The sequence below is a fragment of the Chlamydomonas reinhardtii genome, chromosome 16, assembly GCF_000002595.2.
Source record: "Chlamydomonas reinhardtii strain CC-503 cw92 mt+ chromosome 16, whole genome shotgun sequence".
In the NCBI taxonomy this organism is placed as follows: domain Eukaryota; kingdom Viridiplantae; phylum Chlorophyta; class Chlorophyceae; order Chlamydomonadales; family Chlamydomonadaceae; genus Chlamydomonas; species Chlamydomonas reinhardtii.
Window position 1 is genome coordinate 6,982,057 of NC_057019.1, and position 27,507 is coordinate 7,009,563.

The 27,507-nt window shown below is 59.9% G+C and overlaps 3 protein-coding genes across 3 annotated transcripts in view; all 3 read left to right on the top strand.

Annotated features, from left to right (window-relative positions):
- The window catches only part of CHLRE_16g677541v5 (uncharacterized protein), a 4,722-nt gene extending 681 nt beyond the window's left edge, over window positions 1-4,041 (top strand). The window contains exons 2-4 of the mRNA XM_043071332.1: window positions 625-771; window positions 942-1,005; window positions 1,290-4,041. Of these exons, the coding sequence (XP_042916219.1) occupies window positions 949-1,005; window positions 1,290-1,709 (477 nt within the window). The 5' untranslated portion in view covers window positions 625-771; window positions 942-948 and the 3' untranslated portion in view covers window positions 1,710-4,041. The remainder of the gene's footprint in view (window positions 1-624; window positions 772-941; window positions 1,006-1,289) is intronic.
- Window positions 4,042-7,019: 2,978 nt separating this feature from the next.
- On the top strand, window positions 7,020-9,941 carry CHLRE_16g677653v5 (uncharacterized protein). Its single transcript, XM_043071334.1, has 3 exons — window positions 7,020-7,347; window positions 7,420-7,604; window positions 7,717-9,941. Exons 1-3 carry the CDS (start codon window positions 7,235-7,237, stop codon window positions 7,740-7,742), a joined length of 324 nt encoding a protein of 107 aa, XP_042916220.1. The 5' UTR covers window positions 7,020-7,234; the 3' UTR covers window positions 7,743-9,941.
- Window positions 9,942-9,989: 48 nt separating this feature from the next.
- CHLRE_16g677765v5 (uncharacterized protein) lies at window positions 9,990-25,579 on the top strand. Its single transcript, XM_043071338.1, has 38 exons — window positions 9,990-10,745; window positions 10,969-11,185; window positions 11,347-11,412; window positions 12,885-12,949; window positions 13,033-13,109; window positions 13,350-13,520; window positions 13,678-13,739; window positions 13,939-14,052; window positions 14,175-14,254; window positions 14,447-14,593; window positions 14,734-14,928; window positions 15,062-15,116; window positions 15,262-15,440; window positions 15,582-15,675; window positions 15,928-16,062; window positions 16,210-16,303; window positions 16,471-16,562; window positions 16,698-16,772; window positions 16,889-17,051; window positions 17,191-17,570; window positions 17,752-17,871; window positions 18,044-18,213; window positions 18,396-18,782; window positions 18,902-18,958; window positions 19,126-19,510; window positions 19,643-19,854; window positions 20,059-20,236; window positions 20,394-21,129; window positions 21,309-21,396; window positions 21,613-21,810; window positions 21,984-22,226; window positions 22,445-22,559; window positions 22,686-22,824; window positions 23,015-23,286; window positions 23,462-23,817; window positions 23,964-24,084; window positions 24,271-24,361; window positions 24,510-25,579. The coding sequence occupies exons 2-38, from the start codon at window positions 10,970-10,972 to the stop codon at window positions 24,755-24,757; spliced, it is 6,576 nt and encodes a 2,191-aa protein (XP_042916221.1). The 5' UTR covers window positions 9,990-10,745; window position 10,969; the 3' UTR covers window positions 24,758-25,579.
- The last annotated feature ends 1,928 nt before the right edge of the window (window positions 25,580-27,507 follow it).

Below are 27,507 nucleotides of genomic sequence, written 5' to 3' on the forward strand. Positions count from 1 at the left end.
GTTGGGGCATGGACCTTTAGGTTGGTGGGTAAAGTTGGTGATCAAAGATGAACAGCTAAGGTGCCTCCCGAGGCTTGTTTGGCTTCATACATTGGTTCCGATGGCGCATTTAGTTCCCAGAGGGGCCTTGTATACGGGAATGTAGTCCTGGATGATGGGTACACCAGCGCGGGTATGATATGGGACCGTGGTTGCCCTTGGCTTGGTTGAGGGAGGGCCAACACATGGCACAGAGGCAGATACCCTACAGCCAGCCATTTCGCCCGCATATGGCCATGCGAACTTGGGGTTGCACCCAACAGTTCGACCGCGACCCCGGTGCCTCTTGGATGCTGTCATATTGTGCAGAACTGATGCACGCTCATCCAGTGCTGCCTCCACTGCAATGGATGGACCGTCATCATTGCCAGGGACTGCAGCTGGTGCAGGCAATATTACACCACGTGGGCCGTTTGGATTCCAGGTGTCCGGGCCAGATCCATTCGCATATGCAAAGGCATGCTGCTGTAGAGCTGCAACATATATGCCCGTGACACAATAACGCTCTGCCAACATGGAGCAGGTGTTGTTGAAGTAGCATGGTATAACCTGAGAGCTGACAGTTGCCCCATCATAAACACACAGGTGCAGTTTTGAAGCACCAGCAGGTCGCTGTGTGGTAAGGTGGTCCAGCAGCTTGCGGCAGACAATGTTAGCATGTTGCTTCTGAGCGCCAACAGTGTGGAGTGTGGTTCTGCTGCTAGTGGAGCACTCGCTGAGGACTGTTTGACGGTAGGTCAGCGCCTCAGTGCGTGCAGCTTGCAGGTCACCAAGCACAGATGCCACACGTGCCTGGAGGTCAGGTCGGTCACGATTGGCAACCGCCCCCCCCCTCCACGCCCCCTGAACTCCCCCCCCCTTGCCGCTTTCTGCATTGTGCCCCCCACAACGTGATCGTTCAGGCAGAGAATGGGCAAGAAAGTGTATGGAGCGAAAGGGAAGAACGGCGGCAAGCATGCGGCTGAGGTGGGTGCCAGGGCGGTGCGAGAGTTGGTGTTGAGGTACACTCTGTGGGGTTGGGGCGCGTGGGGGCAGGGCGGGGCTGGCAGCGTGTTCATGGCGGGGTGCAGGTGCATGTATGAATTTGGTGACGGAACAGCAGAGCACTAGAAGGGGCGAGTGCTGTGTGCCAGAGGGTTTGGTCCAAGTGTTGGTGTGCGGCGGTAACACCCGGCGTGTACAGGTATAAATTGCAACTGGGCGCAGGGCATTGTGTTGAGTCCCCCTCGCTAAACATCCTTCACATGCAGGCCAAGTCGCCCGGCTGCGGTTACGTGGTGCAGCCAGCCCCGCAGCTGCTGCGGGCCATGGTGAACCCGCGCGCTCTGCGCACCAGCAAGGTGCCTCGCTGTGTACCAACTGGCGGGGCATTGGGCGAGCGGGCATGCGGGGCCTGGAGCAGCAACACGGTGAACGGCGAGTCACTGCCTCCAGTGCAGCGACCTGCACCGGCGGCTGTCAAGGCGCAGCAGGCCGTGCTGGCCAAGATGCGAGCACAGCTGTGGCGCCGGGCGCACCCATCCGCTGTCCACCAGCACAACCTCAGCGTCATCAAGCAGCCCAGGGCTGGCACAGCAGCTCGCTCCCCTCACCAGGTGGTGGAGCCGCACGCATTCCTATGCAGCGTGTGCCTGACAGCAGGAACGGCCTCCACGTGCGCTTGCAGTTGACAGGCATGTACCAGCAGGCATGCTACAAGGCAGCATTGCTTCAGCAGGAGCTGTACGGGGCATGCTTTGAGCGTCGCTCATGCACGCCATTGACTGCTACCAGCAGGCGCTTTGTGGTGGCAACTCGTGACCGACCTGACCTCCAGGCACGTGTGGCATCTGTGCTTGGTGACCTGCAAGCTGCACGCACTGAGGCGCTGACCTACCGTCAAACAGTCCTCAGCGAGTGCTCCACTAGCAGCAGAACCACACTCCACACTGTTGGCGCTCAGAAGCAACATGCTAACATTGTCTGCCGCAAGCTGCTGGACCACCTTACCACACAGCGACCTGCTGGTGCTTCAAAACTGCACCTGTGTGTTTATGATGGGGCAACTGTCAGCTCTCAGGTTATACCATGCTACTTCAACAACACCTGCTCCATGTTGGCAGAGCGTTATTGTGTCACGGGCATATATGTTGCAGCTCTACAGCAGCATGCCTTTGCATATGCGAATGGATCTGGCCCGGACACCTGGAATCCAAACGGCCCACGTGGTGTAATATTGCCTGCACCAGCTGCAGTCCCTGGCAATGATGACGGTCCATCCATTGCAGTGGAGGCAGCACTGGATGAGCGTGCATCAGTTCTGCACAATATGACAGCATCCAAGAGGCACCGGGGTCGCGGTCGAACTGTTGGGTGCAAGCCCAAGTTCGCATGCGCATATGCGGGCGAACTGGCTGGCTGTAGGGTATCTGCTCGTGTGCCATGTGTTGGCACTCCCTCAGCCAAGCCAAGGGCAACCACGGTCCAGTATCATAGCCGCGCTGGTGTACGCATCATCAAGGACTACATTCCGGTATACAAGGCCCGTCTGGTAGCTAATGCGCCATCTGACGCAATGTATGAGGCAGACCAGGCTCGGGAGGCAGCTATGCTGTCATTCTTGATCACCAACTTAGCCCAGCACCCTAATGTCCAGTGCCGTACCGGCAGTTTTGAGTGCATCAAAGAGGACCTCATTGCATACATGGAGTCAGATATTAAATTGTACTTGGATACATATGGCGAGGCAGCAGCCCAGGAGCGGTTTCGCCTTCCCAAATTGCACCTTACAGCTTGCAACGGCACTGTCAAGTACCGTGCAGTGATGGACCGGGACCGTCGAGGCAACATATATGGCTCATCTCAGGCAGCTGCTATCATTGAGCGTGATGTTAATGAGATGCGCTGTGGGTCTGAGCCATATGTGTCCCCCGACTGGTATTTTCCCAACCCTGCCATTCTTGCATCATTCAAAGCCCAGCTAGCTGAAGTCAACGCTGCGGTGCTTGCTGCAAGGGCCGTCATACAGCCTGGTAACGGTGTCCACGAGGGATTGGAGGAGAGTCTTGGCACCAGCAACGGCACAGCACCTATGGATGTTGACGAGGTGCCAATGGGGCTTGCTGCATTCATGGCCGTGGAGGCCTGTGGAACACAAGCCCTTTGTCCCGATATTGTGCAACACCGCTCTGCAAATATTGGCCCACTTACATCATTTCTGTCTGGTCTGGTCAACCAGCGTGTCCTATCAAAGTCTTTGGAGGTTGCGCATGTTGCTGGCCTTGCCAAGACTGCCAGAACACGCATTGAGAAGTATTGCATTTACCTTGATTCAGCAGTGCTACAAGCATTAATTAAGAGTGGGTGCGCAGCTGCCTATGCTCGCACGTTTGCAGCAGATGTGCAGAAGGTTTGGGACCAGTCAAAGAGCACTGATGACAGGTGCGTGTATAGGTCCTGACTTTGTTTGTGAATGGCCTTGCTGCAGGCACATCATTTATGGTGTGTTGCATGTTGCAGGGGCAATGCCAAGTTCACACCAGCTGACATCCGCATATCATTTGCACGGCTTGCACATTTTGGGCCCTACAAGACCTTGCTGGCTCAGCAGTCCCTTGGCAGCATATTCTGGGTGAACTGCCTTGGCGCTAGCAGAGGTGCCAATGCAACTCATGCCAATGATGTAGTTTTTGTGGTGTCAGGTTGCCCACCTGTTGGTATGTATGTGGCTGGTCCATCCTCTGTCTACACTGCCGCAGCAACTGTGCAGCAAGTTGAGGAGGCAGATGCTGGTGATGATGACTCCAATGGCGAGGGTAAGCATGGCAAATTCGAATTCCAAGACTTCCTTTGCGTGGTGATGATTGAGAACCCTTGCAGGTGGCAACCTTGAAGCAGATGATTATGCGGGTGAGGACAGCGACTATCTGAGGATTCAGGGTACACAGGCCAGCACACCCACAGCAGCAGCTGTACCTGCAGCTGGGGCCATGAATGGGGGTGGTGGTGGGTCTGGAGAGGGGCATCAGCATACATTTGTACCTCCACCCACCAGCCACAGCTCTGGGGGACCCAGCCATCATAACAACAGCCAGGCTTCGCAGTTAGGAAGGGCATCAGGCAGTCATGGGGCTGCAGGTGACCAATTACAGCTGGCTGTTACACATCAGCACGGCAGTGATTCTGTGCGGTGGCAACATGCGTTGATGCTGGTTAGTGCTCCAACCCAACATCATGCAGATGAGGTCTGCCAGCGAATGATGGTTGAGCTGGACGCCTGCAATACAGTACCAGCTGGCAGCATTCAGCAGCTGCGGCTCTGTGTGCGCAAACGCACTGCAGGCAACTCTGCTGGGGGACCTGGTGGCAGCGCAGATGTGACACGCCCAGGCTGTGTACATGCACTTGCAACCAGGCTGGCTGATCTGGCTAGCTGTTCCCAGCCAACTGGCCTGCTGACTTATACCACTTACTGGTCACTGGAGGATTACGTGTACATCAAGTCTCAGGCTCCCAAAGGTTGGGATGTGTTGCTCCGGTTCATCATGGACAGTTCTTCCTCTGTGCCTGTCCTGCCTTCTGCGGATGATCGTGGTCTGCCAACCAGCAGCATTGGCCATGAGCTTGACAAGGCCTATGCTATTGTTACATCTGGTGAGGCAAATGTGTGTTGCTATGCTGCAAGTAATACAGTGCTTGACTAAACACATGCAGATATGAATGGAGCACCTGTGCTGTCTGGGGGACACGGCCTACCAGCTATGCAGCACAATCAGACCACAGGGGCGGCAGCTGGCCCCAGCAGTGGTGTAGCCATGACAGTCAAAGGTATGCAGTGTCAATATGTCAACACGAGTGCAGCTGCATGCAATAATGCTCATTTCTTGCCTGCAGTTGAGCAGGCCGCCCCAATGGCGCTGGACACTGGCGTGGCGGAGGTCATAGATATAACTGGTGCGGCAGGGTATGCTGCTGCTGCAGTATGTATTGCCTTATATACTGCGTCCATTGTGCAGGTGACACAGACAACGATGATAATGTAGCCACACAGCCGTATTGTAATCCTCCTCAGCAAGCGCACAATGTCGGTGTTGTGGATTTAACATCCGAGCACATTGACCTTGTTGAGAATGGCAGTGAATCAGGTGGTGAAGAGCAACTGCCCGGTGCGTGCTTTGAAGGGGGGCACTTGCATGCTATGGCGCTCACCATTTTGCTGGCACAGGTATGCACCATAACACAGCAGCAGCACAAGGGGTTTCTCATCTCACGCTGACAGACACGGCAACAGCAACAGTGATTTCTGTGCTTGGAAGTCGGCATCGTGTGCTCACACGCAGCGATCAGCACCCTACCCCAGCACAACAGCTGTGTGCAGCCATGCTAATTGACAACGTGGCTTGCAGCACTGGAACTTCTCTTCATATTGTTGCTGCCCCAACTGGCAGTGGCAAGACCTGGATTGCCACGGCAGTGTTGCATACATTGATGGCGCAAAACACTCGCCCCTACATTGTGTGCCTGGTTGCACCTACACGGCAGGTTTCTGAGCAGCTATTTGATGCAGTTCGCCACCTCAACCAGCCTGGTGTATCAGTGGTCATGCTCATGGGTCGGGAGCGCATGTGCGCTCATGAAGATGTCCGTTCAAAGCCTTACTGTCAGCAGAGCGATGCATGCAAGGTTGCTCTTGGCCGCAAGACAAATGATATTGACCACGCTGGTGTATCACCCTGCCAGTACATTAATGGTGCTCAAAAGCATGTTCGCTGGAGTACTGGCACGTTCACTGAGGCAGGCGTAACTTATGGGCCGCCACGGTTGGCTGACATTGAGTCATTAAGTGCACAAGTTGGGGCGTGTGCATACTATGGGCAGGTCATGGCCGCGCATTCAGCTGTTCGCAGAAGGCAGAACCTGGTCATCTGCGGGACCATGAACCTGATGGCTGACCTTGCTGCAATGCAGACCAGGTAGGTGCCTGCATCTGCCATGCATGGGCAATACAGGAACATGATGATTCACGTTTCACAGGCTCAAGGGCCATGAAAGCAGCTGCGACATCCTTCCATCTTCAACACATGATGTCATGATTATGGTTGATGAGATTCACAAGCTGGGGGCAACCGTGCGGGATATCCACAGCGCGGAGCTGGCATGTATGACCATCAGCAGTGTAACGGGTGCCATCATGTCAAAAGCCAGTACCTTCAGCCGGGACTTCCGGAGCATGTTACAAAGCTTCAGACAGACTGGTGTTGTGCCCTCCGCATCCATCAACTGGGCTGGCCATGGCAGCCTTTTGTTGTTACTTGAAGCACTGGTTGCTTTGCCTAACATCCTTGTGCATGGGGGTTTGGTGGCAAGAACCAATGCAGCTGGTCAGGAGCATCGCCACGCCTCTGTTCTGGGGTCATGCACACACACAGCCGCAACTGCTGGCAGCACTCAGCCCTGTATGTGTGACCTGTGCACACGTGGTTGTGTCCTTCTCGAGTGGTCCGACATTTGGCAGTGGTTGCTTGACTGGGGGTTTGACAACCCTGCTCTACTCGTCAGCAATGCAGCCAGTGTGTTTACCATGTATGATGACAATGTCCAAAGGCCTGTGGACCTGGAACGCTTGAGGCCAGCAGAGGCATTTACAGTGCTCCTGCATGAATGCTTCAAGCTGCAAGGGTCTGCCCAGCCTATCTGGCGCACCCTTAACCTCAGGTTCTTGCCGTACATCCTTGGATTGGCCTCAGCGGGGACGTTTACCCTTGGAATTGCTGCAAAAGACATCAAACCTTACATTCAGGAATTTGAGGCAATGTACAGAAAGGTCGTGGGCTTCTCGGCAACCCCCATGGCACGGCCCTACATGGTTGCACTGGAGGGCTGGAGTTCGTTGACTTCCAGTAACAGCAACTCCTATTTGATTCAGGGTGCCATGGCAACACCACCAGTGTCTGCTGGTGGCATCAGCAACCTTTATGCGCGATTTTACATGCCAATGGTCAGCAATGTGAGCATTGAGTTCACAAAGGAGCAGCTTGAGGACAAGGACCTGGCACGGGATATTAAGATCCAGACAGCACAGGAGATTCTGGCTTTTGCACGCATTCTTGCTGCTGGCCGTGGCCTGGTAGTGGTGCTGCCATCAGAGTCAAAGCAGACAAAGTTTTTTGATGTATGGAAAGAGGAAGACAGCAACGGTTGGAGTCTTTGGAAGAGTATGGAGGACAGCAGCACCATTCTGGTTGGCACATCCAGCACAACTGTGGCTGATTTCCAGCGGGCATTGAATCAAAGCACCAGCAAACCGTTGCTGTTCTTTATTCGTGAGAGGTGTGTCATTGTTGGGTGGTCAGCAACTTGGCCAATTTGGGTACATCCCTAACGACCGCACTGTGCATGCAGGAGCCGGTTTGCGGAGGGCTGGGATCCACGGGTTGACAAGGACGTGTCCGTGCTGCTTCTGTACGGCCTGCCTCGCCAGAACATGTACAGCCCTCAGATTGAAGCCCTTGCAGCTGCTTTTCAAGATCATGACCAGGCGCAGCGGCGAGCAGCAGGCAGTGGAACGGCAGCTGTCATCAACTATGGTCTGAGTGTGCGTGGACCGCGTGACCCAAAGCAGCGCTGTGGGCTGTTTAGGCAGTGGTACATTGCGGATGCAGTTGCAGCCATGTCGCAAGCTATGGGCCGTGCGTACAGGGGGCCGGCAGACCGTGCCATTATAATTGCGATTGGAGTTGCACAGCACAGGCAGAGCATGCAGGCGCATGTTCATGCCGCAGCTGGTCCCACCATGCAGGGTCCCGCAGGGTGGCAGGAGGTGATGCGTGGAGCACGGGAGCACATGCGGGCCTGGAATTGGCTGCATGAGTAAAGACACAGCAATAGGCATGTGTGCACATATTCATGTCCTTGTTTTTCAGAGTTTGGGTTGTAACGGCAGGTGGGGGCACGCTGCAAGTGCAGCCTTTTCCATGGACATGTTCGTGGCAGGTGGTTAGCCAATGGCAGGTGGTTAGGTAATGGCAAGCATGCATGGCATGCTGTGGTGGCTTTGACAAGCATGCATGGCATGTTGTGGTGCCTGTGTCAGACATGTGCAGCACATATGCAGGCAGGCAGGCCACGGCAACAACATACTGGGACCTTGCTTGTTAACCTGTTTGCTTGTGGTGGTGTGGCTGATTTTAGCACGGTGATGCAGTGTAGCGTGCGTCCTACCTGACAAGCAATGCTGGCTCATGTAAGGACTTTGTTCATGGTCTGGACTTGTGATTGATTGTCCATGATTGTAATTGGTATATCAGAATTCATCTGGGCGCCAGGGTGGGGATGTGGATGGGGTTCATGGGGTAGTTCATTCCAGAGTTCAAAGTAACCAAAGCAACTGTGAGAACTGCAACCTGTGGAAGGGCAGGGCGGCCCAAGGCAGGTGGTGGGGGGCAGGGTGGGCCGGGCCGGGGTGACACGGGGCGGCGCGGGCGGCAGGGCAGGGCAGGGCGAGGTGGGGTGGGGTGGCCTCCCCTGCCCGCGGGGCAGGGAGGGGGTGGGCACGGTGGGGTCGCGTGGGCACCTTCGCAGCTGCAGCACTAGGGGACCCATATCAGGGGGGGCACGCCATATGGTACCATAATTATTGATATGCAGTTGCACCGTCATGTGCGGGCGGCAAACGCGGCAGCCGGAGCCCCCCGCACGGCGACATGAGGCGCTCAATGAACCGCAGGGCGTCCACCGCCTCGTTGTACAGCGGCGGCTTGGTGTTGGCGTCCGCCGTGGCGGCGGCCTCGCCGGATTTGTCAAACCCGCATTCTCCCAGGTCGACACCGGTGACCAGGGCCACGTCTCACTATAAGGACGGGTTTGTGCGTTACGCATGCTTATTGTGCGCTACGCATGCGTCTGGGACTGGACGCATGCGTGCCAGAACGCATGAAGCATGACGGGCGGGGGGGGGGGGGGGCACACGGGGGACACGCCCGGTTCCGGGCGGGGTTGAAACCCAGGATTGGGCGTTCTTATTCATACAAGCACCATATACAATTCTATAAAGCACGTTACCCTCGGTATGTGAGCAGCATATGTTCACACATAATAGCGGGCTAGGTGTCGTGAAGGTCCCGCGAGCGCGAGACCAATTTTGAGCATGTTCGCTCAAATCCGCTAAGCGTGAACCCACAAGCCCTGACTACGCTTATTTACACCCTATGAAAGCAATTGCACCTATAAGCGCAGGCTCGCAGGCCTCGGCGAGCAGTGTCATTTTTATGGGACCGCCAACAAAGTCAGAGTTGCACCTTCCGATGCATCTGGGTTGCTTCCATATGCCATGTAGGCGACTCTAGGAGCGGTTGCAGGTCCGTTTGGGTCCCCGCTGCTCAAGAGGTCCGCCATGAATTTGGTTTCATCCAAAGGGCAGCTCGACTAGCTTTTAAGATTGCCGTCGCCTAGATAGAGCATATATAGCATATATTAGGTGCTGTAGCCCGCCGGCAAGACCATTCGGTGGACATGCATACAGCATGCTGGTCGGAACAACAACTATCGGTGCTGCGGTCGTCAAAACATAATCTTGTATGCATATATGTGCTATGTAAAGCTTCAGGGCTGTGTCAAGCCCCGTTTTCTGGGACCTCCGTCCCCATGTACCCAGCTCAGCACACATGCGTGCGTGCCTGCCCGGAAGTGTCCCCGTCGAGCACACCCTGGCCTCCGATCGCGCTCGTAGCTGGTGAGCTTATACATATAGATGTATATATGCGATAGGAAGCGTGGGGGCCCGTCCTGAGGCAGTTAGCATGGGGTCAGTCTGTTCACCCCTCCGCCCCCCCCTAAAACCGCGTGTCAAAACACACACGCTTGCCGTACGACATTAAACCATCCGTTACACCACCGGAAGGGTGCAAACGTGTCCGGGAGCTACTGCCGAAATCCCAGCGTGTACCGACTGGCATAGCACCCCCGCCTAGGGTCTTAAAGTTGGGGGGTACCCTGAACCGGGCGTGTCCCCCGTGTGGGGGGGGGGCGTGAGCCCCCGGAAAAGTTTTTGCGTGTTGGGCCTCAAATTCCGTCGACTATCGCCGGGCGCGGGCGCCTGCTCGTAAAAAATTTCACAAATAACGTAACATACACCACGCTTGGACTCTAGCACTGCATCGGTACTTGTGCGTTGCACCAACTCCTCGCCATTTCATTTGTTTTTGCAAAGTTATGCGTCGCCTAAAGTACAGTGAACAGCTTCTTACATTTAGCATGCATTGGCTGGAGCAACGGGGCGGGCCAAGTGCACTTTACCGGTTACTGGAAAAACCGGGAGGGCCCGAGCTCGATGCGACCGCACTGGCTATTGCCCCTCCCCCTTCGGGGGAAGGGGCAAGCCAACGCATACACGCATACGTACAGCTTCGCATACGTTCAAACCACCATCATCGTCCCGAGAATCGCCTATCAAAGACTGGGCCTACTCACGGCCAACCAACACGTCGGCAGCTGGGCAGCTGGACGCAGTCTACGCGCCTGGTACACTAGCACGGCTTATCTCAGCTGCGGTCCACCTGTTTCAGCTTCATCTGGTCGAATTCATTAGCCTCGTCAAGAAAGCGCGTCCTCCACGGCTTCAATCGCTCGCGATTGAAGCCGTGAAGGGTGCACCCAGTTCAGGTCACAGCTAGGGACCCTGGCCAGGCATTAACCGTGGCTGCCTCAGCCATAGGCACGGTGACACTCAGGTGAGTTTCCGGCCGGGGGAAGACCTGCGCAGAGGGGACAAGGACCAGGCAGAGAGCTGCGAAGCTCGCTTTGTACTCTTGCATTCAATTGAACAATCCCATAGTACTTGAGCCTTCAAACCAGCCATTCCTCCAACAGCGCTCTCGCTGTCAGTTTTTAGTGTGGATGGCTCTTCTCAGTCTCACATACGTTTGATTGTTGCGGTCATATCCTACCGGACAGAATGTCTTGGATACGCGGGGATGTGCGGCTGCGTGGGCTCCTACTTGTGCTCGGCACGTTCGCCCTGGTGGGCATTGAGCACGTTTCGGAACGCACAGTGAAGCTGAAGTATTTTCTTCAGAAGGCGTTGCCGCTTAATGTAGTCTTGACGACGCCCGAGGCGCTCTCGAACTCGGACTCGGCGTCAGTCGGCCTATATGGGAGGCAGGCGCTCACGGTGCGTGCGCTATTCCTTACATGCAGTGAGAATTGAAACTAGATTTCGTTACGCGGATGGCGAGCGAGGCGCACGCTATGGAGTTACCAGGCAGCTGGTGTGGGTGTCGTCCCTCCCACCCAACGCTGCTGACACCCCCATCCATTGTGAACGCCCTACAGGCGGTGTTTTCCCGGCCCGTGCTAGCTTTGGGCTCTGACTTTGGTACCCCGGCGTCAGAGCAGAAGGTGAGCGTTCAGTGGGATATGGGTTCGTGCGTGGTGGTGTGTTGGGCCCGTCGCCTCCTGACCCACATGTATAGCAGCTTGCAAGTAGCCAACTGGGGGGTAGCCATCCATGGGATGGTGTGTATCAAATATGAAGTGAAGTGCCGACGTCCAACCAAGTAGCCAACTGGGGGGAGGGTGGTTTCCCTTCGGGCCGGAGATGGTCCCTCTCAGTGTTTCCAAAAGCTTATACAAGGTATTAGCGTTATAGTACCCCACGGGTACCTGCCTGCTCAAGACATTTTACTTCCAGTACCCGGGGGCCGAAGGCCCCGTCTCCCCTTCGTAGGGGGGGTTTGGGGGGGCGGAAGCCCCCCCGGAAAATTTTTTCACGACCATACCAAAAAACACTGTTTTGAGTGAATTGCATGCGTTTAAGTCTTGCCACATCGTCCTGTCTTGCTTCCAAATCTTGAGTATCAGCCAGCCCGAAACAGTTTCCGCCCCGCTACATGCAGCTTCCTGCGTCAGTCCGCACACCCACATTAACCACAACTACTAAGTGCATTAATCCAGCAGCCCCGCCACAGCTTAGTCCGCCCAGCGGAACTCGGCACTGTCACGCCAGTGCTTCAGGGCTGCCGCGTACGGGAAGTCCGACACAGAGAACCACCGCTGCGCCATCATGCGCACAGCCAGGCACAGGTGCCGCTGCTCCAGCCGGTTGCGCTGCTTGTTCTTGATGTAGCTCATGGTGCTGAACACACGCTCCGCCTCCACTGATCCGGGTACAAATGTATGAATGTAATACGCATAGCAAGTAGTATTTGCGGCGGGGCCCGGGTAGTATAGGGTCCGGCGGATTAAATTTTTGGTACCCGTGTGGGTACTCGAGGGCCCAATAATTAGTTTCCAGTACCCGCGTCAATTTCGGCGAATTATTTTCTCAGTACCCGAATGGGTACTAGTGCCCGGTTTTGGAAACACTGGTCCCTCTTGACCTGGGTGCAGGGCACCCTTGCTTGGTCGGACTGTCCCTTCCTTGGAATGTCGCAACCTTGCAAGTTTTTTGACATGGTCAGGTTGCGACATGCGGACACGTGAATTGCGACACACGACATAATGCACATACTGACCTAACGCATCCAAACCCGCCAAACATATTGTGGATGCATTTAATATGCCTCTGGTACGCCGTGGCACACAACAAAACGTGTCACGGTTGCCACGGTGTTGGTGGCGTGGCGTAGGGTGCGGCCAGTGGGAGGAGCTTGTGGCTATGCTAGCGCAATGCACCGCCGCAAAGCTGGGAGATGTTACTTAAATGGGCTCCAGGACGCGTAGCTATGCAAATGTGGGCGAGTCTGGGTATGTGGGTACGTCGTATGTTGCTATGTCACATGTCGCATGTCGGGAACCTGGCCATGTCAAACAATTTGCACACAGCCATATTGCCTTCTCAAGCAAATGCATCGCGTACCTATCGTGTGCAGCTCCCGTTCCGCCTCAACTGCCCGGTGCCGGGCAAGGCGCGCTGGGTGTCCACCACCATAGCACGGTAAGCGGGGCAATAGCTTTTTATCTGAAGTGCACCACACGCTGTCTGCCGCCGGTGCTAACCTTCCGCATGAATGACCGCAGCTTTGACCCGGATGTGGACTGGCCCACGGACCTGGACTGTGAGCTGACGTGGAACGCTGGCCTTACAAGCTATGATGGTGAGCGCGTGGCATAGGGGCGCTGTGGTGATGTGGGTCAGCCTATTCCGCGCCGCCACAGCCGCAGGCCTCGCAGCGCCTGGGTTCTCTGCGGCTTGACCTGCAGTGAACCTTCGGGCAGTGAAGTGCCGGAGGCATGGCCGCACTCCTTTGCTGCATCGCATACACTGTCTTTGCGCAACGTTTTCCTTGTGCTCTTTAACACACATACGGTACTATCCCCCGCTACCCATCCCCCAGGTGCTCCTCTGCAGCTCGGCGACACAACCGCATCTCGCAAGCTTAGCACCACCCCGCAGAGTCTGGTCATCATCGACGTGCTGTCGGACAAGGCCGACGAGCTGACAGATGGTCGCTGGGCCTCAAGCCTGGGGCTGCCGGATGACAGCTACCAGGAGGTGCCGCCCGATGGTGGGTCCGGCCAGGTTCGGCCAGCTCTTGGGGCCAGGGCGGGTGGCAGCCAAGGGGCGCAGTACGGTAGTTTAGCACAAACGCACATGGATTTATTCCTACGTAACACCGGCGTTCCGATGTGCTGGTGCCTCCTGCGCCCTGCCTCCGTCCTCAGGCCGCATCGTGATGCTGTCTTCTGGCAACGTCCACCTGGCCACCCTGCAGAGCTACCTCAAGGTGGGTTGCCGGCCGTGTCTGTGTGGGGAAAGCCAACGCGAGGGGAGCGGCGCACCTGGCATGCATCCGGGTCTGCATGTTGTAGCTGTGTCACGACTGATATAAAGGCTACCAGGGAGTTCCCAGCCTTGGTGCCCGTGCTTGACCACAACACATTCCCATACTGAGTACTGACACGTGCATATGCCCCTGGACGCAGGTGGCGGAGGGCGCGCAGGGCAAGGGCGCCGAGGCGGCCTTCACTCTGGCGCCTTGCCAGAGCCCCGTGCCCTGGATTTTCCGCTACACCAGCGCTACCGGCACTGGCACCCAGGTACGTGTCAAAAGTCTCAGTGGAAGGGGCGTCGCTAGTTACTGCCGTGGTTAGTGTTTGGGTGGGGCCACTAAAGCGCGAAGCATGCTGCTGATTGCGCTGGTACCGCGCACATCATGCAGGGTGCCACTACGCCTCTGAGCCTGGACGTCAACACCACCTGCGTCGAGGTCTCGCCCAAGAACCTCAAGCCCGACACTGTGTGAGTGCTGCGACTGCAGTGAACCCTGCACCACCACCCGCTCTTGCTACAGCACCGCACTGCAGGTACGCGCTTCTGTCCCTGGCCAACTTTACTAACCGCTTACCTGCAACGTCACTGCGTCACGCCATGCACTCGCCCAGCCCTGACCTTGCCGCCCCGCCCCTCTCCACCTCCTTGATCCCCCCGCAGCTACGCCGTGCGACTACCGGTGGGCTCGCGCTATTTCGGCCTGTCGGGGCCGCTGCAGTCTGAGGCGGTGGCGCCCTTCCGCAGCCTGCGCCCCTTCCGCTTCTACTTCCAGCAGAGCTCCTGGCAGAACGTGTGGGCCGGAACCAAGTAGGTGGACATACGCGCGCGTCAGGATCTTCTTCAAACACTTCTGCCCCAGTATTTGCAGCGTTTGCTTGCTGCAATCATCTCCAAGGATGGACTATAACGCTCCTTGCCTATCCGCCCCTGCAAACCCACTCGGTCAGGTACCGCCGCTTCGACCTGGGCCTGCTGCACGGCCTGGGCTCCGCCGTGACCCCGGCGGCGCTGGCGGGCCGCATCAGCCTGTGCGCGCGCGGCCCCGGCGGCGCCTGCAGCCCCGTGCCCTTCAGCCTGAGCCTGGTGGACAAGGGCCTGGCGCGGCTGAGCGTGGACAGCCTCAAGCCCGGCACCCAGCACACGTGAGCACAGGCGGCACGTCAGGACTGAGCTGTACAATGCAGGCTGCACGTGCGTGGTTCTCCAGTGGCTAAAGGCATCTTGGTGAAATTGGTTAAACTGAACTGTGCTGGCCCCTGTTTGTTCCCACTATAGCATCACGGTGGCGGGCGCTGCCTCCATCATTGACGGCTACGACCAGGCGCTGCAGGTAAAGTGGGGTGGTCAGCCCCATGCATCACCCACGTGCAACCCAATACATCCCCACGCAACACCCAAATTTTGTGCACCCTGTCACCCACCCACCCACCCAACCCACCAACGCCTCTCCCTCTCCTCGCCTCGCCTCACCGCAGGGCTCCTCGCTCACCTTCTACACCAGCTACATCGCCTACTCCTTCGTCGGCCCCGCGCTGTCTAATGTGGCCCTGCTGGAGCCCGCTGACGTGGATAGCCTGGCGTGGCCCTTCGTCAGCCACGGCCCGCCGCCGCTGAACCCCGACCAGCCCTTGTACGAGCCCGCCTTCGCCAACCGGTGCGTTGAGGCCCGCGTGCTCGCAGCCACCCGCTTCACTGCAGCGTCAGACCGCGTTTGCTGCGCATCCGCATGTCTGTCTTGCTCATGTATGCAGAACGCAACTTGATTTGTCTCTATTTATCATCGTGTACTTCGCAGCATTGACGCGTGGGAGGTGGACATCAGCGTGGAGCGCAACCGCGTCATGCTGCTCAAGTCGGTGGTGCAGTCCTTCGGCCAGATGAACCTGCAGGTAGATGCGGGCGCCCTGGCACAGCTGTGCACCACAGCTGGCGTACCGTATGTGTACCTCTTCTGTGCATTGCCGGCCTTTCCGCGGATTTGCGGGTCACCGGGTCTCTGGTGCTGGTCTCTCATATCCACTTCCCACGCGTCAATACTGCGAAATTCCACCTCCCACGCGTCAACTAGCACTGCACCTCGGTACCCGTGCGTCAGACCAACGCCGGAACATTGCCATGGTCGTTCCACTCCCCTTGAACAGTCCATCTTTGGTGCGCCCGCCGCCAGCGTGGCGGTGCCCATTGAGCTGCGCACGATCGGATCCGGCGCCGACTGGCAGCAGCTGGCGCTGTCGCTGGCGGGCGCCAAGGTCCGCGTCGTCAGCTTCTGCTGCAGCGTGAGTTGGGGAGGGCTTTGGCTGTTCGGTGCGGTGCTGTGCCCGCACATTGCTAGACTGACATTTCCCTAGCTCACATTTGCCCTATACGCAATCTGTGCTTTCCTGTCCCCCGCCTTTCCGCCCCCACTCTCTTGCGGCTCGCAGCTTGGCGGCATCAGCGATGCCAAGCTGCTGGTGCGCAGCGGCCTGTCGCTCAACGTGGTGCAGCTGGGCGACACCTTCCGGGCCTGGCTGCTTGGTGCGTGGGAAGCTGCGTGCCGTGGTGATATATGTGGTATGGTGCTGTGTGTTGGTGCGTCCACCTGTTGGCTGTGGGTGGTTTCAGGCCCCCTTGCTTCGGCGGTGTACGGTAGTGGTACCGGTGCCATCCTGATGCGGATAATGTTTGCGCGGCCCCCTTGACAGACTCCAGCGAGGGGGGAGCCGCTGTTTCGGGTGCCACCGTGTACATCCACGTCCTGCCCAAGAACGGCCGCAGCAGCGTCATTCACACACGCGTGAGTTTGGGAGGGTATGGCAGAGGCAGGTGAACCCTGGAAGCGTTGTAGGCGCCGAGTGTGCTGAGCATAGGCATACCGTAGCTGGTAATTTTACGCACCCCAATCCTGTCCCTGCTGCTGCTCCCTTTGCAGCCGGACGCGGTCATGCTGGGCACGTGTGTTACTGGCGCTGACGGCGTGTGCACCATCACCAAGAACTCCGACAGCGTGAGCGCGGAAGGGCGTTGATCTTCAGTACCCTGTTGGTCAATTCGCGACCATGCGGTGGTCATCGATCGTGCCTTATCCCACGCCACCGTACTGGTCGTAACGCCCACGCGCAGGACTGGAGCCAGGTGGCGGCGTTCGCGCTCACGACCGACGGCCGCGCCGCCGTGCTGCCGTCCGCCGGCTATATCAGCCCCGACTCGCCGCCTGCCAACTACGTGGCTTCGCTGGTGGCAGACCGCCGCGTGATCGTGCCCGGCGACAGCCTTAAGGTCACCGGTAAGTAAGATTTGCTGCCGCGGCTTTCTTACTGTTGCTGCATGTGCTGCATTGATGTGAGTGGAGCCAAATTGTGTGCTCCGGGCTCTACAAGACACAAACTCACGATATTGTCGCTGAATGTAACTTCCTCCTACAGGCTTCGTGCAGAAGGTGTCTGCCACCGGCCTCAAGCTGCCGGCTGAGTCATGGGTGGTGGTGGAGGTATCACCCAACTGGCAAGCCTCTGCCTCCGGCGCCTCGGGCGGCACCACCACCGGCGGCGGCGGCGTCATTAGCCCGGGCCACATGCTGCGGACACAGATTGATGGCGCCTCGGGCGTGCTTCATGTGGAAGTGCCCGTCCCCGCCGACGCGCGCCTGCAGCCCTACACGCTGCAGCTGCGCCTGCCCAAGGCGGGCACCGCGCCTGCCTCGGGCGCCCGTCCCGACGATGCTACGGCCGCTGGCTGGTCCGACGTGGCTGGCTCGCTTGGCTTCACGGTTGCTGACCCGCGCCCGCCCACCGCTGAGCTCAAGGTGTGCAGGCTAGGGTGCCTTCTGTGCACATGATGACAGCTCAGCGGACGCGAGACGGGATCTTTGGGTGTACATAGCGATGCCTTGATCCATTGGCACGACGCTTGGTGCCGCTTGACACCCCGTGTATATAAGCTGCTCACACACATACACCACTCTGACGCACGCGTTACGCACATAGGTGGACGTGCCTCCGTGGGTGCTGCCCACCGCCGCCGTGGCGCTCAAGCTCACGGCAGTCAGCTACGTGGGTGCGCCCGTGGACAACTCGCCCATCACCGTGACCTGGAGCCACAGCAAGGTATGAACCCATGAGCCCACAATCCGGCACGATGACGACAGCCTGCCATACGGTATGCGCGCATCTGCATCTCCACGCTCCACCTGGCTGCCATGGTGAACGAAGGCGCAGCCGCCACCCACACGTCCTGAATCTCCCATTTACCCACCCGCTGGCACCTCACACGCAACAGGCGAGCGGCGTGATCAAGCTGACCACGGGGCTGGACGGCGTGGCCTCCACCACCCTGGACTTGGGCGCGCTGCCCGACATGAACCGCACCACCGCCTACGACACACTGTCCATCGCAGCTGAGTGGGTGGGCCCCACCCGTGAGCTCACTCAGAAGTCCGCCACAATTATGTGAGTGCACATCGCCCGGGGCCGGGAGGGAGGCGGCCGTCGAGGTTGCTAGCTATCGATGGTTTAGCTTCGTGTCATCCCGCTTGTGCGTGGCGACTAATGCACGTTACGCCCACGTTGGCATCACTGTCTGACAGCGCCCTCTGCGGCTGCCCTTGCCCTCCCTCCCGCCCCCCTCTCAGCCTGGCGGACGGCCCCGCCCGCCTGCAGCTGCAGACCTCCCTGGACACCGACGTACCGGGCGTGGCCTTCGCGCTGGGCGCCCAGCTCACCTCCAATGTGGAAGGGACGGCCATCACCGGCGTCGCCGTCACCGCCACCCTCAAGCCCGACACCTCCGCCGGCCCCGCCGCCTGCGCCGACACGCCCAGCTGCGCCACCACTAGCGGCACGGGCCTGGACGCGGGCTGCCAGCTGGCGCTGCCGTGCGTGGGGCGCTTCGTGCTGGAGGCGTGCGCGACGACGGCATCAGGTCCGGTGTGTGCGAACCAGACCTTGGGTCGCAACACCACGGAGTGGTCTCTGGACCCCCTGGACAGCTTCCCCGCGCCCAACTTCCTCACCGATAAGTGAGTATGTAGGGCTGAAGAACCGGATAAAGCTTCCGAGCATCCCTGTCAATAGTGATACCTGCAACAGGAATCGCATATTAGTCTTGATCCCGGTCTTGATGACGCTGCGCACGCAGGGCGTCATACAAGATTGGCGAGAGCGCCACGGTCAGGTTCCAGAACCCTTGGGCCGGGTAAGTGGTGCCGTGGTGCCTTGAACTCCTAACATATGCAAACACAGATTAGGTCTGCAGCTGCTTTCGCGGATCTGACACGCCAAAGTGCTGCGCCGTTCAATCTTCTTTCCTTCACCTCCCATTGTCCGCACCCTGCCCGGCCTGCCTGTTGCTTCCACCAACAGAGCCCGGCTGATGCTGACGTGGGGCAACAACTACGCCTCCAAGCACGAGGTGGTTGCCTCGCTGCCCGCCGGCCTGGCCTCGCACACGTTCGGCCCGATGGGCAACGAGTGCCTGGGCGGCTGCAGCGTCTCCTTCGTTCTGGACGTGCCGCGGCTGTCCGCCTCGGCGCTGCCGCTGCCGCCCCCGGAGCAGCTCAAGGTCAGCAAGCTGTACGACCCCCGCGCGCCCGCCACCTACAGCCAGCAGCTGTCGCTGAAGGTGCTGCCGGAGAACGAGCTGGCCGTGACCGTGGCCGTGGCGGCGGCGCCGGGCGTGACGGCGGGAAGCATCACGGACGCTGATGGCAAGCAGCTGCTTTCCATTGAGCCCGGCAGCGAGGCGACGGTGAGCGACTGTGCCGTGAACTGACACACAATTTGATTGCACAGAACTGCGTCGTGATAAGGAAGACCGAAATGGGTCAGGGAAAAGGTCAGCATCAACCTGTTGTTGGCTGCATCTGAACTTTTCGTGCAGGTGACCGTGACTGTCGGCAGCGTCGGTGCCGGCGCCTCCGTGACTGTGTACGGCGTGGACAAGGCGTTCCTGGACCTGCTGCCGTACCCGCTGCCGGCGCCGCAGCAGGAGGTGGTGCTGCGGCTGGCGGCGGCTGTGGCGGCGTACGGCCCCAGCGCTTACCGCCTGGCGCCTGGAGCGGTGCAGGCCGTGTTCGCAAAGCTCATGAGCCGGTAAGTGCTCAGTAGTGCATGGCGCCTTGCTTGTAGCGAATGCCTGGCATTGCCGCACCGTCGACGAGCCCGCATACCCGTCAACCCACCGCTGCGCACCACCTCTCATCACCCATTCCTCGACACCAGCCCTTTCTGTAAACCCGACCGTCACCTCAAAACCCGCAACCACGCAACGCAACGCCGTGCCGCCCCCCTCTGCAGCCTGACCGGCCTGGACCCCTGGCTGCCCGCCGACACCACCGTGCGCCCCGGCGACACCGGCGCCTACTTCCGCACGCCCTACTACTCGCCCAGCGCCACGGCCTCGGCCGCCGCGGTGGACATGGAGGACGCGGCATACCTGGCGCTTTACACGAGCCCGCTCACCTACCTGGCGTCGGTGAGTGCTGCTATCCTATGGATAGGTGGTCCACGGTGGTGTGTAACAGCAAGTCACGCGGGTTTGCCAAGCATGTTAACGCGGTGGGCACGGGGCGTCGGCTTAGGCCCCATTTCGCTTCCTGAACGACCCCAGCGTCCGGCCTTTGCCTGGGCAGGGCACCGCCACCGATGATCAGTCCAAGGGGGTGGCTGCCCCCGAGAGTGGCGGCAGCAGTGGCAGCGGCGGCAGCAGCTCCAAAACTGACAGCAGCATCACCGTCCGCCAGGAGGCTGACTTCATCGTGACGCCGCTGTTCGCCACCGCCGTCACTGACGCGTCCGGTGTGGCTCGCGTGGCCTTCACCGCGCCGCCCAACCTGGGCACGTTAGGCACGTTCGTACTGCGCGCCTTCGCCGCCTCTGGCGCCGCCGCCAAGTATGGCTCTGGCGAGGCCAAGCTGGCGGTGCGGCGGGCGCTGTCGCTGACGCCCAGCGTGCCGCGCTTTGTGCGTGTTGGCGACCAGTTTGAGGCGGGCGTGGTCGTCACCGTCGGGTCCGCGTCGGCCAGCGTCACCGTCAGCCTAAAGCTGGAAAACGCAGCCGACAACCCTCTGACGCTGAACGGTGTGACCTCCAAGACTGTGACCTTCGCAGCGGGCGGCGGCCTGCAGCAGGAGGTGCGCTTCAGCTTCACGGCGGTCACCATCGCGAGCGCCACGCTGGTGTTTGATGCGGTGGACTCGGCGGCCGGCGGCGGCTCCGACAGCCTGAGCCTGGAGGTGCCAGTGTTCGGGCAGCAGGGCGACGTGTGGGTGGCGACCTCTTTCGCTTTCAAGGCGCTGCCCGCCTCCGACTCGGACGTGGTGCAGTGGCAGGAGGGGCTGGCGCTGCCGGACGCAGTGCCGGGAAGCGGTGAGCTGCAGGAGGGGTAGGGCAAGGGGCGAGCCTGCCACACTTCCTAGTGTCTCTGTTGCGATGCCTGCATGCATCCCTCTGCTTGGATATCAAGGCAAGGCATTTGCTATGGCAACACGCTCGCTGCCCAGCTAGCCAGGACCGTACCTCGCTGTGCTTGTTTGCTGTTGCTGCAGGCGGCCTGGCTCTTACGGCGGGTGTGGGCTACTGGCCCTCCATCGCGGCCACCTACGACAACCTGGCGCAGCGGCAGGATGACTACAGGTAGGCGCGCGGACATGCGCACAAGTGGCTCCCGTTGCACCGGCTTGGGCACCACCTGGTTGCCGCGAGCACACAACAGCCGGGCATGGCGCATGCAGCATGCTGCACTGACCCTCCCGGACGGCCTTGTAAGCTTGCAGCGACCATGTCCTTGTCCCGTCGTACTGATCCTCATCCTTTCCCTCGCCTCCTTCCTTCACCCGCAACCCCTTGCAGCGGCTACGCCTATGCGCAGCCCTCCATGCTGTGGGCGGTGCAGCCGCCGCTGCTGCAGCGCTACGGCCAGCCCGCCTCCGCCGCCGGGCCCGAGGCGCTGCTGCACACGGCCTACACCAACCTGGGCCGCCTGACGCTGTCCAACGTGGGCCTGGTCTACTCCGACCCCTCGCGCTGGTACTCCTGGACGCCGACACGGTGAGGGACACGCAGAGTGCTTTGTACGAGCTGTAGGTCGGAGGTGCGCCTGGCGGTCCATGTGCAGTGCCCGGCTGCTTATTCGCAAGCATGCCCGTAATCTCCCATCCCTCGGTCATGTCACCACCTCCCAATCGCTTCCCTCCCCACCCACCCCACACACGCACACGCAGCACCGACATGTACCTCAACAGCTGGGCGCTGTTCCTGGCTGCCGAGCACGCCGCCTCCGGCAAGGCCCTGTCCGGGGACCTGGCCGCCGCCTACGCCACCGACTGGTCGGGCCTGGCCGGCAACCTGGTGCCGCTGTGGCGCGCGGCGGTGGAGCGGCAGTTGATTCAGAACGCGCGTGACGCGCGCAGGTATCCCAACACCAAAAACGCGTACGAGGATTGGTACACGATGGCATGGGTCAGGTGGGTCTCCCGTGACTGCTGATGCTGCGCTCGCGCAGGAGCAGAGTGCATGTTGGTCGCAGACCACAAGCACGTCCTGCAGTGCACATTTGTTGAACACGACAAGTACATCCTGCATGCTGCTGCTGCTGCTCACCATTTGGCTGTAATGCTGGCCATTCCAACGCGCACTCACCCGCTTGCTCGCCCATCTTCCATGCACCGCCGCCCGACATCAGGCTGGCCATGGGCCCCAACTGGAACCCGCCCACGTGGCTGGAGTTTCCCATCAACAACGACCTGTCGCTGGCCACCCTGCTCAACGCCGTCACCGCCAAGAACGCCGGCCGCGAGGTGGGGCTTGCATTGGGCGGTATGTAATGCATTGCGCCTCCGCGCTGTGCCCTGACGTGTCCTTGCTACGGACTGTACCTGCCGTACCGAACATCTGCTCTCATACAATCTTGATGGTGTCCGCAGACGCGTGTGCTCCTGTCGCTGTACCTGCAAGCTCTGGGCTCCGCGGCGCCTTCCTCGCCGCTTGTGGCCAACACGGTGGCGGAGGTCACCTCGGCGCTGCGCACGCAGGGCCGCACCGCCTACGTGGCCACCGGCCCTGGTGAGATGCACAGCTGGCCGGACCTCTCTGGCCTGTCCCGCGCCATTACGCACCCGAGACGGAACGCCCGCGCCAAAGCGCTTCGTGCGCCTCGTCCCAACCTCAACCCAGCTGCTCTCCCCTGCACATATCCACGCGACACCCCTGCCCGTGGCTCTGACCCACTGCCGCTCCAACCTCCCGTGCACAGGCGCTGCCTCCGCTGCGTCGCTGGACGAGCAGGCCCTGGCCCTGCTGCTGCTGCTCCGCTCCGGCGCAACACACCAGCTCATCCCCAAGCTGGCGGCCTACGTGGCCAACCCCAGCCAGGCGGGCGGCAGCGTGGGCTGGTTCAGCATGTACCCCTCCGAGGCCGCGCAGGGCCTGGCGGGCGTGGCACTGGCGGCCTACGACGAGGCGCGCGGCAGCACCAAGCCCGACGTGGAGCTGTTTGCTGACGTGAATGGCCTCACCGTGCTGGAGGTGGGTCTGGTCGGGTCTGGCCGGGTCTGGTGCCATGTCTTGCGCGTAGTGCGTTGGGCTAGGGCGCATGTGTGAGGGGCCACAACAATGCGGTACATTGCAAAGCGTGCAGGGTTTGACCTGCGCGATCTGTCCGAACAGGGACACAGCCCATCTGACACCCATCATCCCACAGGCCACCTTCCGCACTGGTGCTAACGCGCCCGTCAGCAACACCACTGCGTGGGAGGACCTGCCGTCGCCGCGCACCGGCTCCCCCTCAGAGCTCAACATCGAGGTAACCGGCACTGGCGAGGTGTCTGTGGCGGCTTCGCTCCACTTCGTTCCTTCCGCGCTGCTGTCGTTCCCCTCCTACCGCGGGCTGTACGTGGAGGCGGCGCTGCAGCAGGTGGACCCGCGCACAGGCGGCCCCACCGGCGGCCGCCTGGCGGCGGTGCCGCTGGGCTCGGTGGTGGCGCTCACGGTGCAACTGACCACTCCCGACGACCTGGGCGCGGTCACGCTGTCAGTCATGATGCCGGGAGGACTCAAGTGAGTGGGGCGGGGTGGGGGGCAGGGTCACAAGCGCTTGCTACTAGCCCTTCAGACGCCGCTGTCCTGTTCAGTTAGCACTTGGCAACCGACTTTGGGCTGCGCCCGTAACTCATTCTCACCCATCCCTCCAACCCCTGCCGCAGGCCCCTGGACCCCAACCTGGTGGCCGGAGCTGACAGCGCCTGCACCGACAGCTGGGTGGACAGCAGCAGCTGGGGCTATGTCTACCGCTGGTACTACTGGTTCCCCATCTGCCCTGCCCAGGTACGTAGGCTTGTGTGCGCCTGGGCTGTGAAACCCGGGGCCGCGGGCCTGGAGCCACGCATTCAACTGTCTTTGCTGTATGCGATGGATTTTCTGCTTTGCAAGGACGTGATGCCCTGCGGCGCGTAAATCCAAATCCCCGGGTTGGTGCTCCTCATGCTCCTGCCCATGATCCCGACCCCGCAGGAGACGCGCCCCAGTGTGGTCACCTTCAAGTACCTGTCCCTGCACGCCGGCACCTCATCCGTGATCATCAAAGCCGTGGCCGCCACCGCAGGTGTGTATGGTGTGCCGGCAGCATGCCTAGGCTGCCATGTGCCAACATCGCGCGCGCAGCACAGAAATGCCCGTGCGCACGCCTACAGCACCTGCAGCTACCCAACTTACTTCCGCCCCACTGCACGCCTTCGGCGTCTTCGGCGCAGGCACGTTCGTGGTGCCTCCTACCCGCGCCTGGGTGGACGAGCAGCCCGAGCTCATGGGCAGCACCGCCAGTGCCAAGATCAGCGTGTGCGCCGACTGCGCCGGCCCCACCTACGGCGCGCTCCCGCCGCCCGCTAAGCCCTGTCCCGCCGACTGTTCCGGCAACGGCGTGTGCAACCTCAAGACCGGCAAGTGCGTGTGCAACGCCTACTGGACGCGCGCCGACTGCTCGCGCATGGTGCCTGCTTAGGCAATATGATGGCACGGAGTTGACGCGACACGCGCGTACGATGCTCACCTCATATTGTGTGGTGTGCCAGCGACGGCGTCCATGGAATACCTGTTTTGAACTCAGAGGCCGCTTGTTCCAGCGGATGGTGGAGACGCGGCGCCGTTGCGCAGGCTAGCGTTTCTAAGATTAATTGGCGTGACGTGAGCCATACGAAAGAATGGTGAGAACTTGTTAGGCGTGCAGCTTCGAGATATTGGCGACGCACATCACAACCGCCGCCGGTGTCTACCTTCGGGTCCGGGCAGCGCGCAGCTTGAAGGACATTTTCCAAGGATAGCAGAGCCTTTATGGGCATGGTTCCGCTCCATGCCGGCCCCTACGGCCCTCATGGTTGACTCATTACTCTCCTACAATTGCCGGTACTTGATATGCGTTTTGATCAAGGTACCGTACTGCGCGTTGATTTTTTATTAAGTTGAATAATTCTGAGGGCGATTCTTAAAAAGTAAAATATAATTTTAAAAATAGTTTTCCCTGCGGGGCTCCTAAAAATCCAAAAACAGCTTCAGCGCAGATGGTATGGCTACGAATGGCTGACTACCGCACGCTGTGATGCTGCGAATGCGTTTTGCCCGTGTCTGTGTGCTTCCGGAGGCGCTGGGCGGCACGGCGCTTAAAAATTAAAAATAATTCTGGCGCGGCTGCGCCGCGTTCCTTAAAAATCAAAAGTCGGGGTTGGAGGAGTCAAGTTGGGCCCTGATAGCATGTGATGGCTCGGCGTCTTCGGGTGCTGGGACTGTCCCCTCTGTAACATCCGCATTCTTAAATATTAAGAACCCAAACAGAGCTCATCGTGCCGATCGGTGGCCACAACTGCGGTGGCCCTGATGGGCTGCTATGGCAGTGGACACTGAAGCCACGCATACAGTGGACGCTCATCTTTACACAAGTCCCTGCCTATTCGCCCCCTCCACGCCCCCCATTCTAAATGCCGCGACTGTGGAAACACCGCGCCATCGCGTGCGCGACTCAACTAACGATCGCCGACAAAACGCACACGGTCAAACCTGGTCTTTGGTACCAGGAGCACTCATTGACATGTGTTCTGCATATATTTGATGCGCAATTGACACAAACGTCAAAATGCTGGGCTCGCCGCGCTGGATGTTCTGCGCATTGTGACGCGCTCTGTGTTCGCAGGTATTTACCTGCCAAGACACATATCCTAGTAGTGAACACCCAAGCTTTTGAAATGGGGTGTCCGCTGGGTAGTGCCCAAACGCAGGCGGACATGCTCGCCCGGCGCAGCTATCGAGGGGCGTTCTGCATACCGTGATAGCTCAGACAGAGAGATAGCCCAGTTTCATTGGCTTGGGCGTGGCACAGCCAGTCTGTGCGTCCTCACGGCGCGGTCGACGACCTGAGCTGTCAGGCGCCCTGAGGCGCCCGACAGCTGCATGTGAAGCAGCGGCAAACGCCCGTGCAGGCACTCCAGGCGTGGGCGGTGTGGCCACTGGCTGTGTGGAGCGTCCATGCCAGGGGCCTATGGTGATTACAGATGGGGTCAAAGTAGCCACGCCCGCAGCGTCCACTACAGGAGTGGCCAGCGTGGCCACCAGGGGGCCTCCCCCTGATGGCCACTGACGCAGTGGAACCCCGCACCTGGCCCATGCTCCAGCCCCTCCCCCGCATGCAAAGTTCGACGCACATGCCTCTTACACATACATACAACCTATACTTTAGCGCGTCGCTTGCGCATTTGTTTCGTGTCGCATCGCACTCAGTGTTTAGTTTACGTTGAAATGATGCAAAGCACACACGAGTCTAGGCGAAAATCGCTCGCAATGGGCATTGTCACTGCGGGCACCCCGCCGTCACGCGGTCGGCGACCCCGATCTCCCTGGCGGCAAGGCAGCCATCTCCCTCGCTCGTCAGCCACCCGATGATGAACAGCCAGTGCGCCATGGAAGCACAGGCTGGCTTCACCACGTCGAATGGTCCAGCGTTGTCCCTCGGGGCCATTGCCACAATGCCACGCATTGGCCCTCGGGGGCCAAGGATGAGCCAGGGCACTCCTGACCCCTACTGCACCACGTGTCCAGGCAAGGTGTGGGGCCCAGAGCGCGACCGCAGGTAGGCCCTCCACCTCAAAATTATATCGACTGTGATGGCAGCTGTCATGGTGGCAAATCCAGCCGCCAGGCGGGAACCCAGCGGGAGGACTCCTGCCCGGCTGCCAGCACTAGTGCGATGAGCATCGGCACTCCGGACTCTGGCGCGGCCTTCCCATTTCGGCGCGCTACGGAACTGCTGTAGCGTCTCACGCGCCTGTCTTACACGACCCGCCTGTTCGATCTCGCCACAACAGCCGCGCTCGCGACCATCCAGGAGTACCTAGCCGCCTTGGAGGAGGCACTTGGGCAGCTAGAGCAGCAAACATCAGCAGCCACGCAGCACGGTGACAGCATACAGCAGCTGCAGCTACAAGCGCTGACGCTCCACGCCTCTGTCTCAGAGGCCCAGGGCGCTGCGCTTGCAGCTGAACGGCGGCAGAAGGAGCTGCAAAGCACGGTCGCAGCGCTGCAAGTCCAGATGGAGGAGCAACGTTGCGCGCTAGACACTCAGCGCGCCCTGGCCCGAGGAGGGTGCTCCGGGGGGGTCGACGAGGGTCAAGTCCTGCTGAAAGTCTAGCCCTCAAGGCGGCTGGAAATCTGGAGGCGGTGGCCAGTGCGAGTGGCGCAAACGTCTCCGGACGATATGTGCGCGCG

Bases quoted from the DNA above. Each gene is read 5' to 3' on its own strand.
- CHLRE_16g677765v5 (XM_043071338.1), top strand. From the start codon at position 10,970: ATGTCTTGGATACGCGGGGATGTGCGGCTGCGTGGGCTCCTACTTGTG. The intron at 19,511-19,642 runs GTGAGCGACTGT...CTTTTCGTGCAG, and splicing joins AGCCCGGCAGCGAGGCGACG to GTGACCGTGACTGTCGGCAG. The intron at 20,237-20,393 runs GTGAGTGCTGCT...TTGCCTGGGCAG, and splicing joins CGCTCACCTACCTGGCGTCG to GGCACCGCCACCGATGATCA.
- CHLRE_16g677653v5 (XM_043071334.1), top strand. From the start codon at position 7,235: ATGGAGGACAGCAGCACCATTCTGGTTGGCACATCCAGCACAACTGTG. The intron at 7,348-7,419 runs GTGTGTCATTGT...CTGTGCATGCAG, and splicing joins CTGTTCTTTATTCGTGAGAG to GAGCCGGTTTGCGGAGGGCT. The intron at 7,605-7,716 runs GTCTGAGTGTGC...CCGTGCGTACAG, and splicing joins GGCAGCTGTCATCAACTATG to GGGGCCGGCAGACCGTGCCA.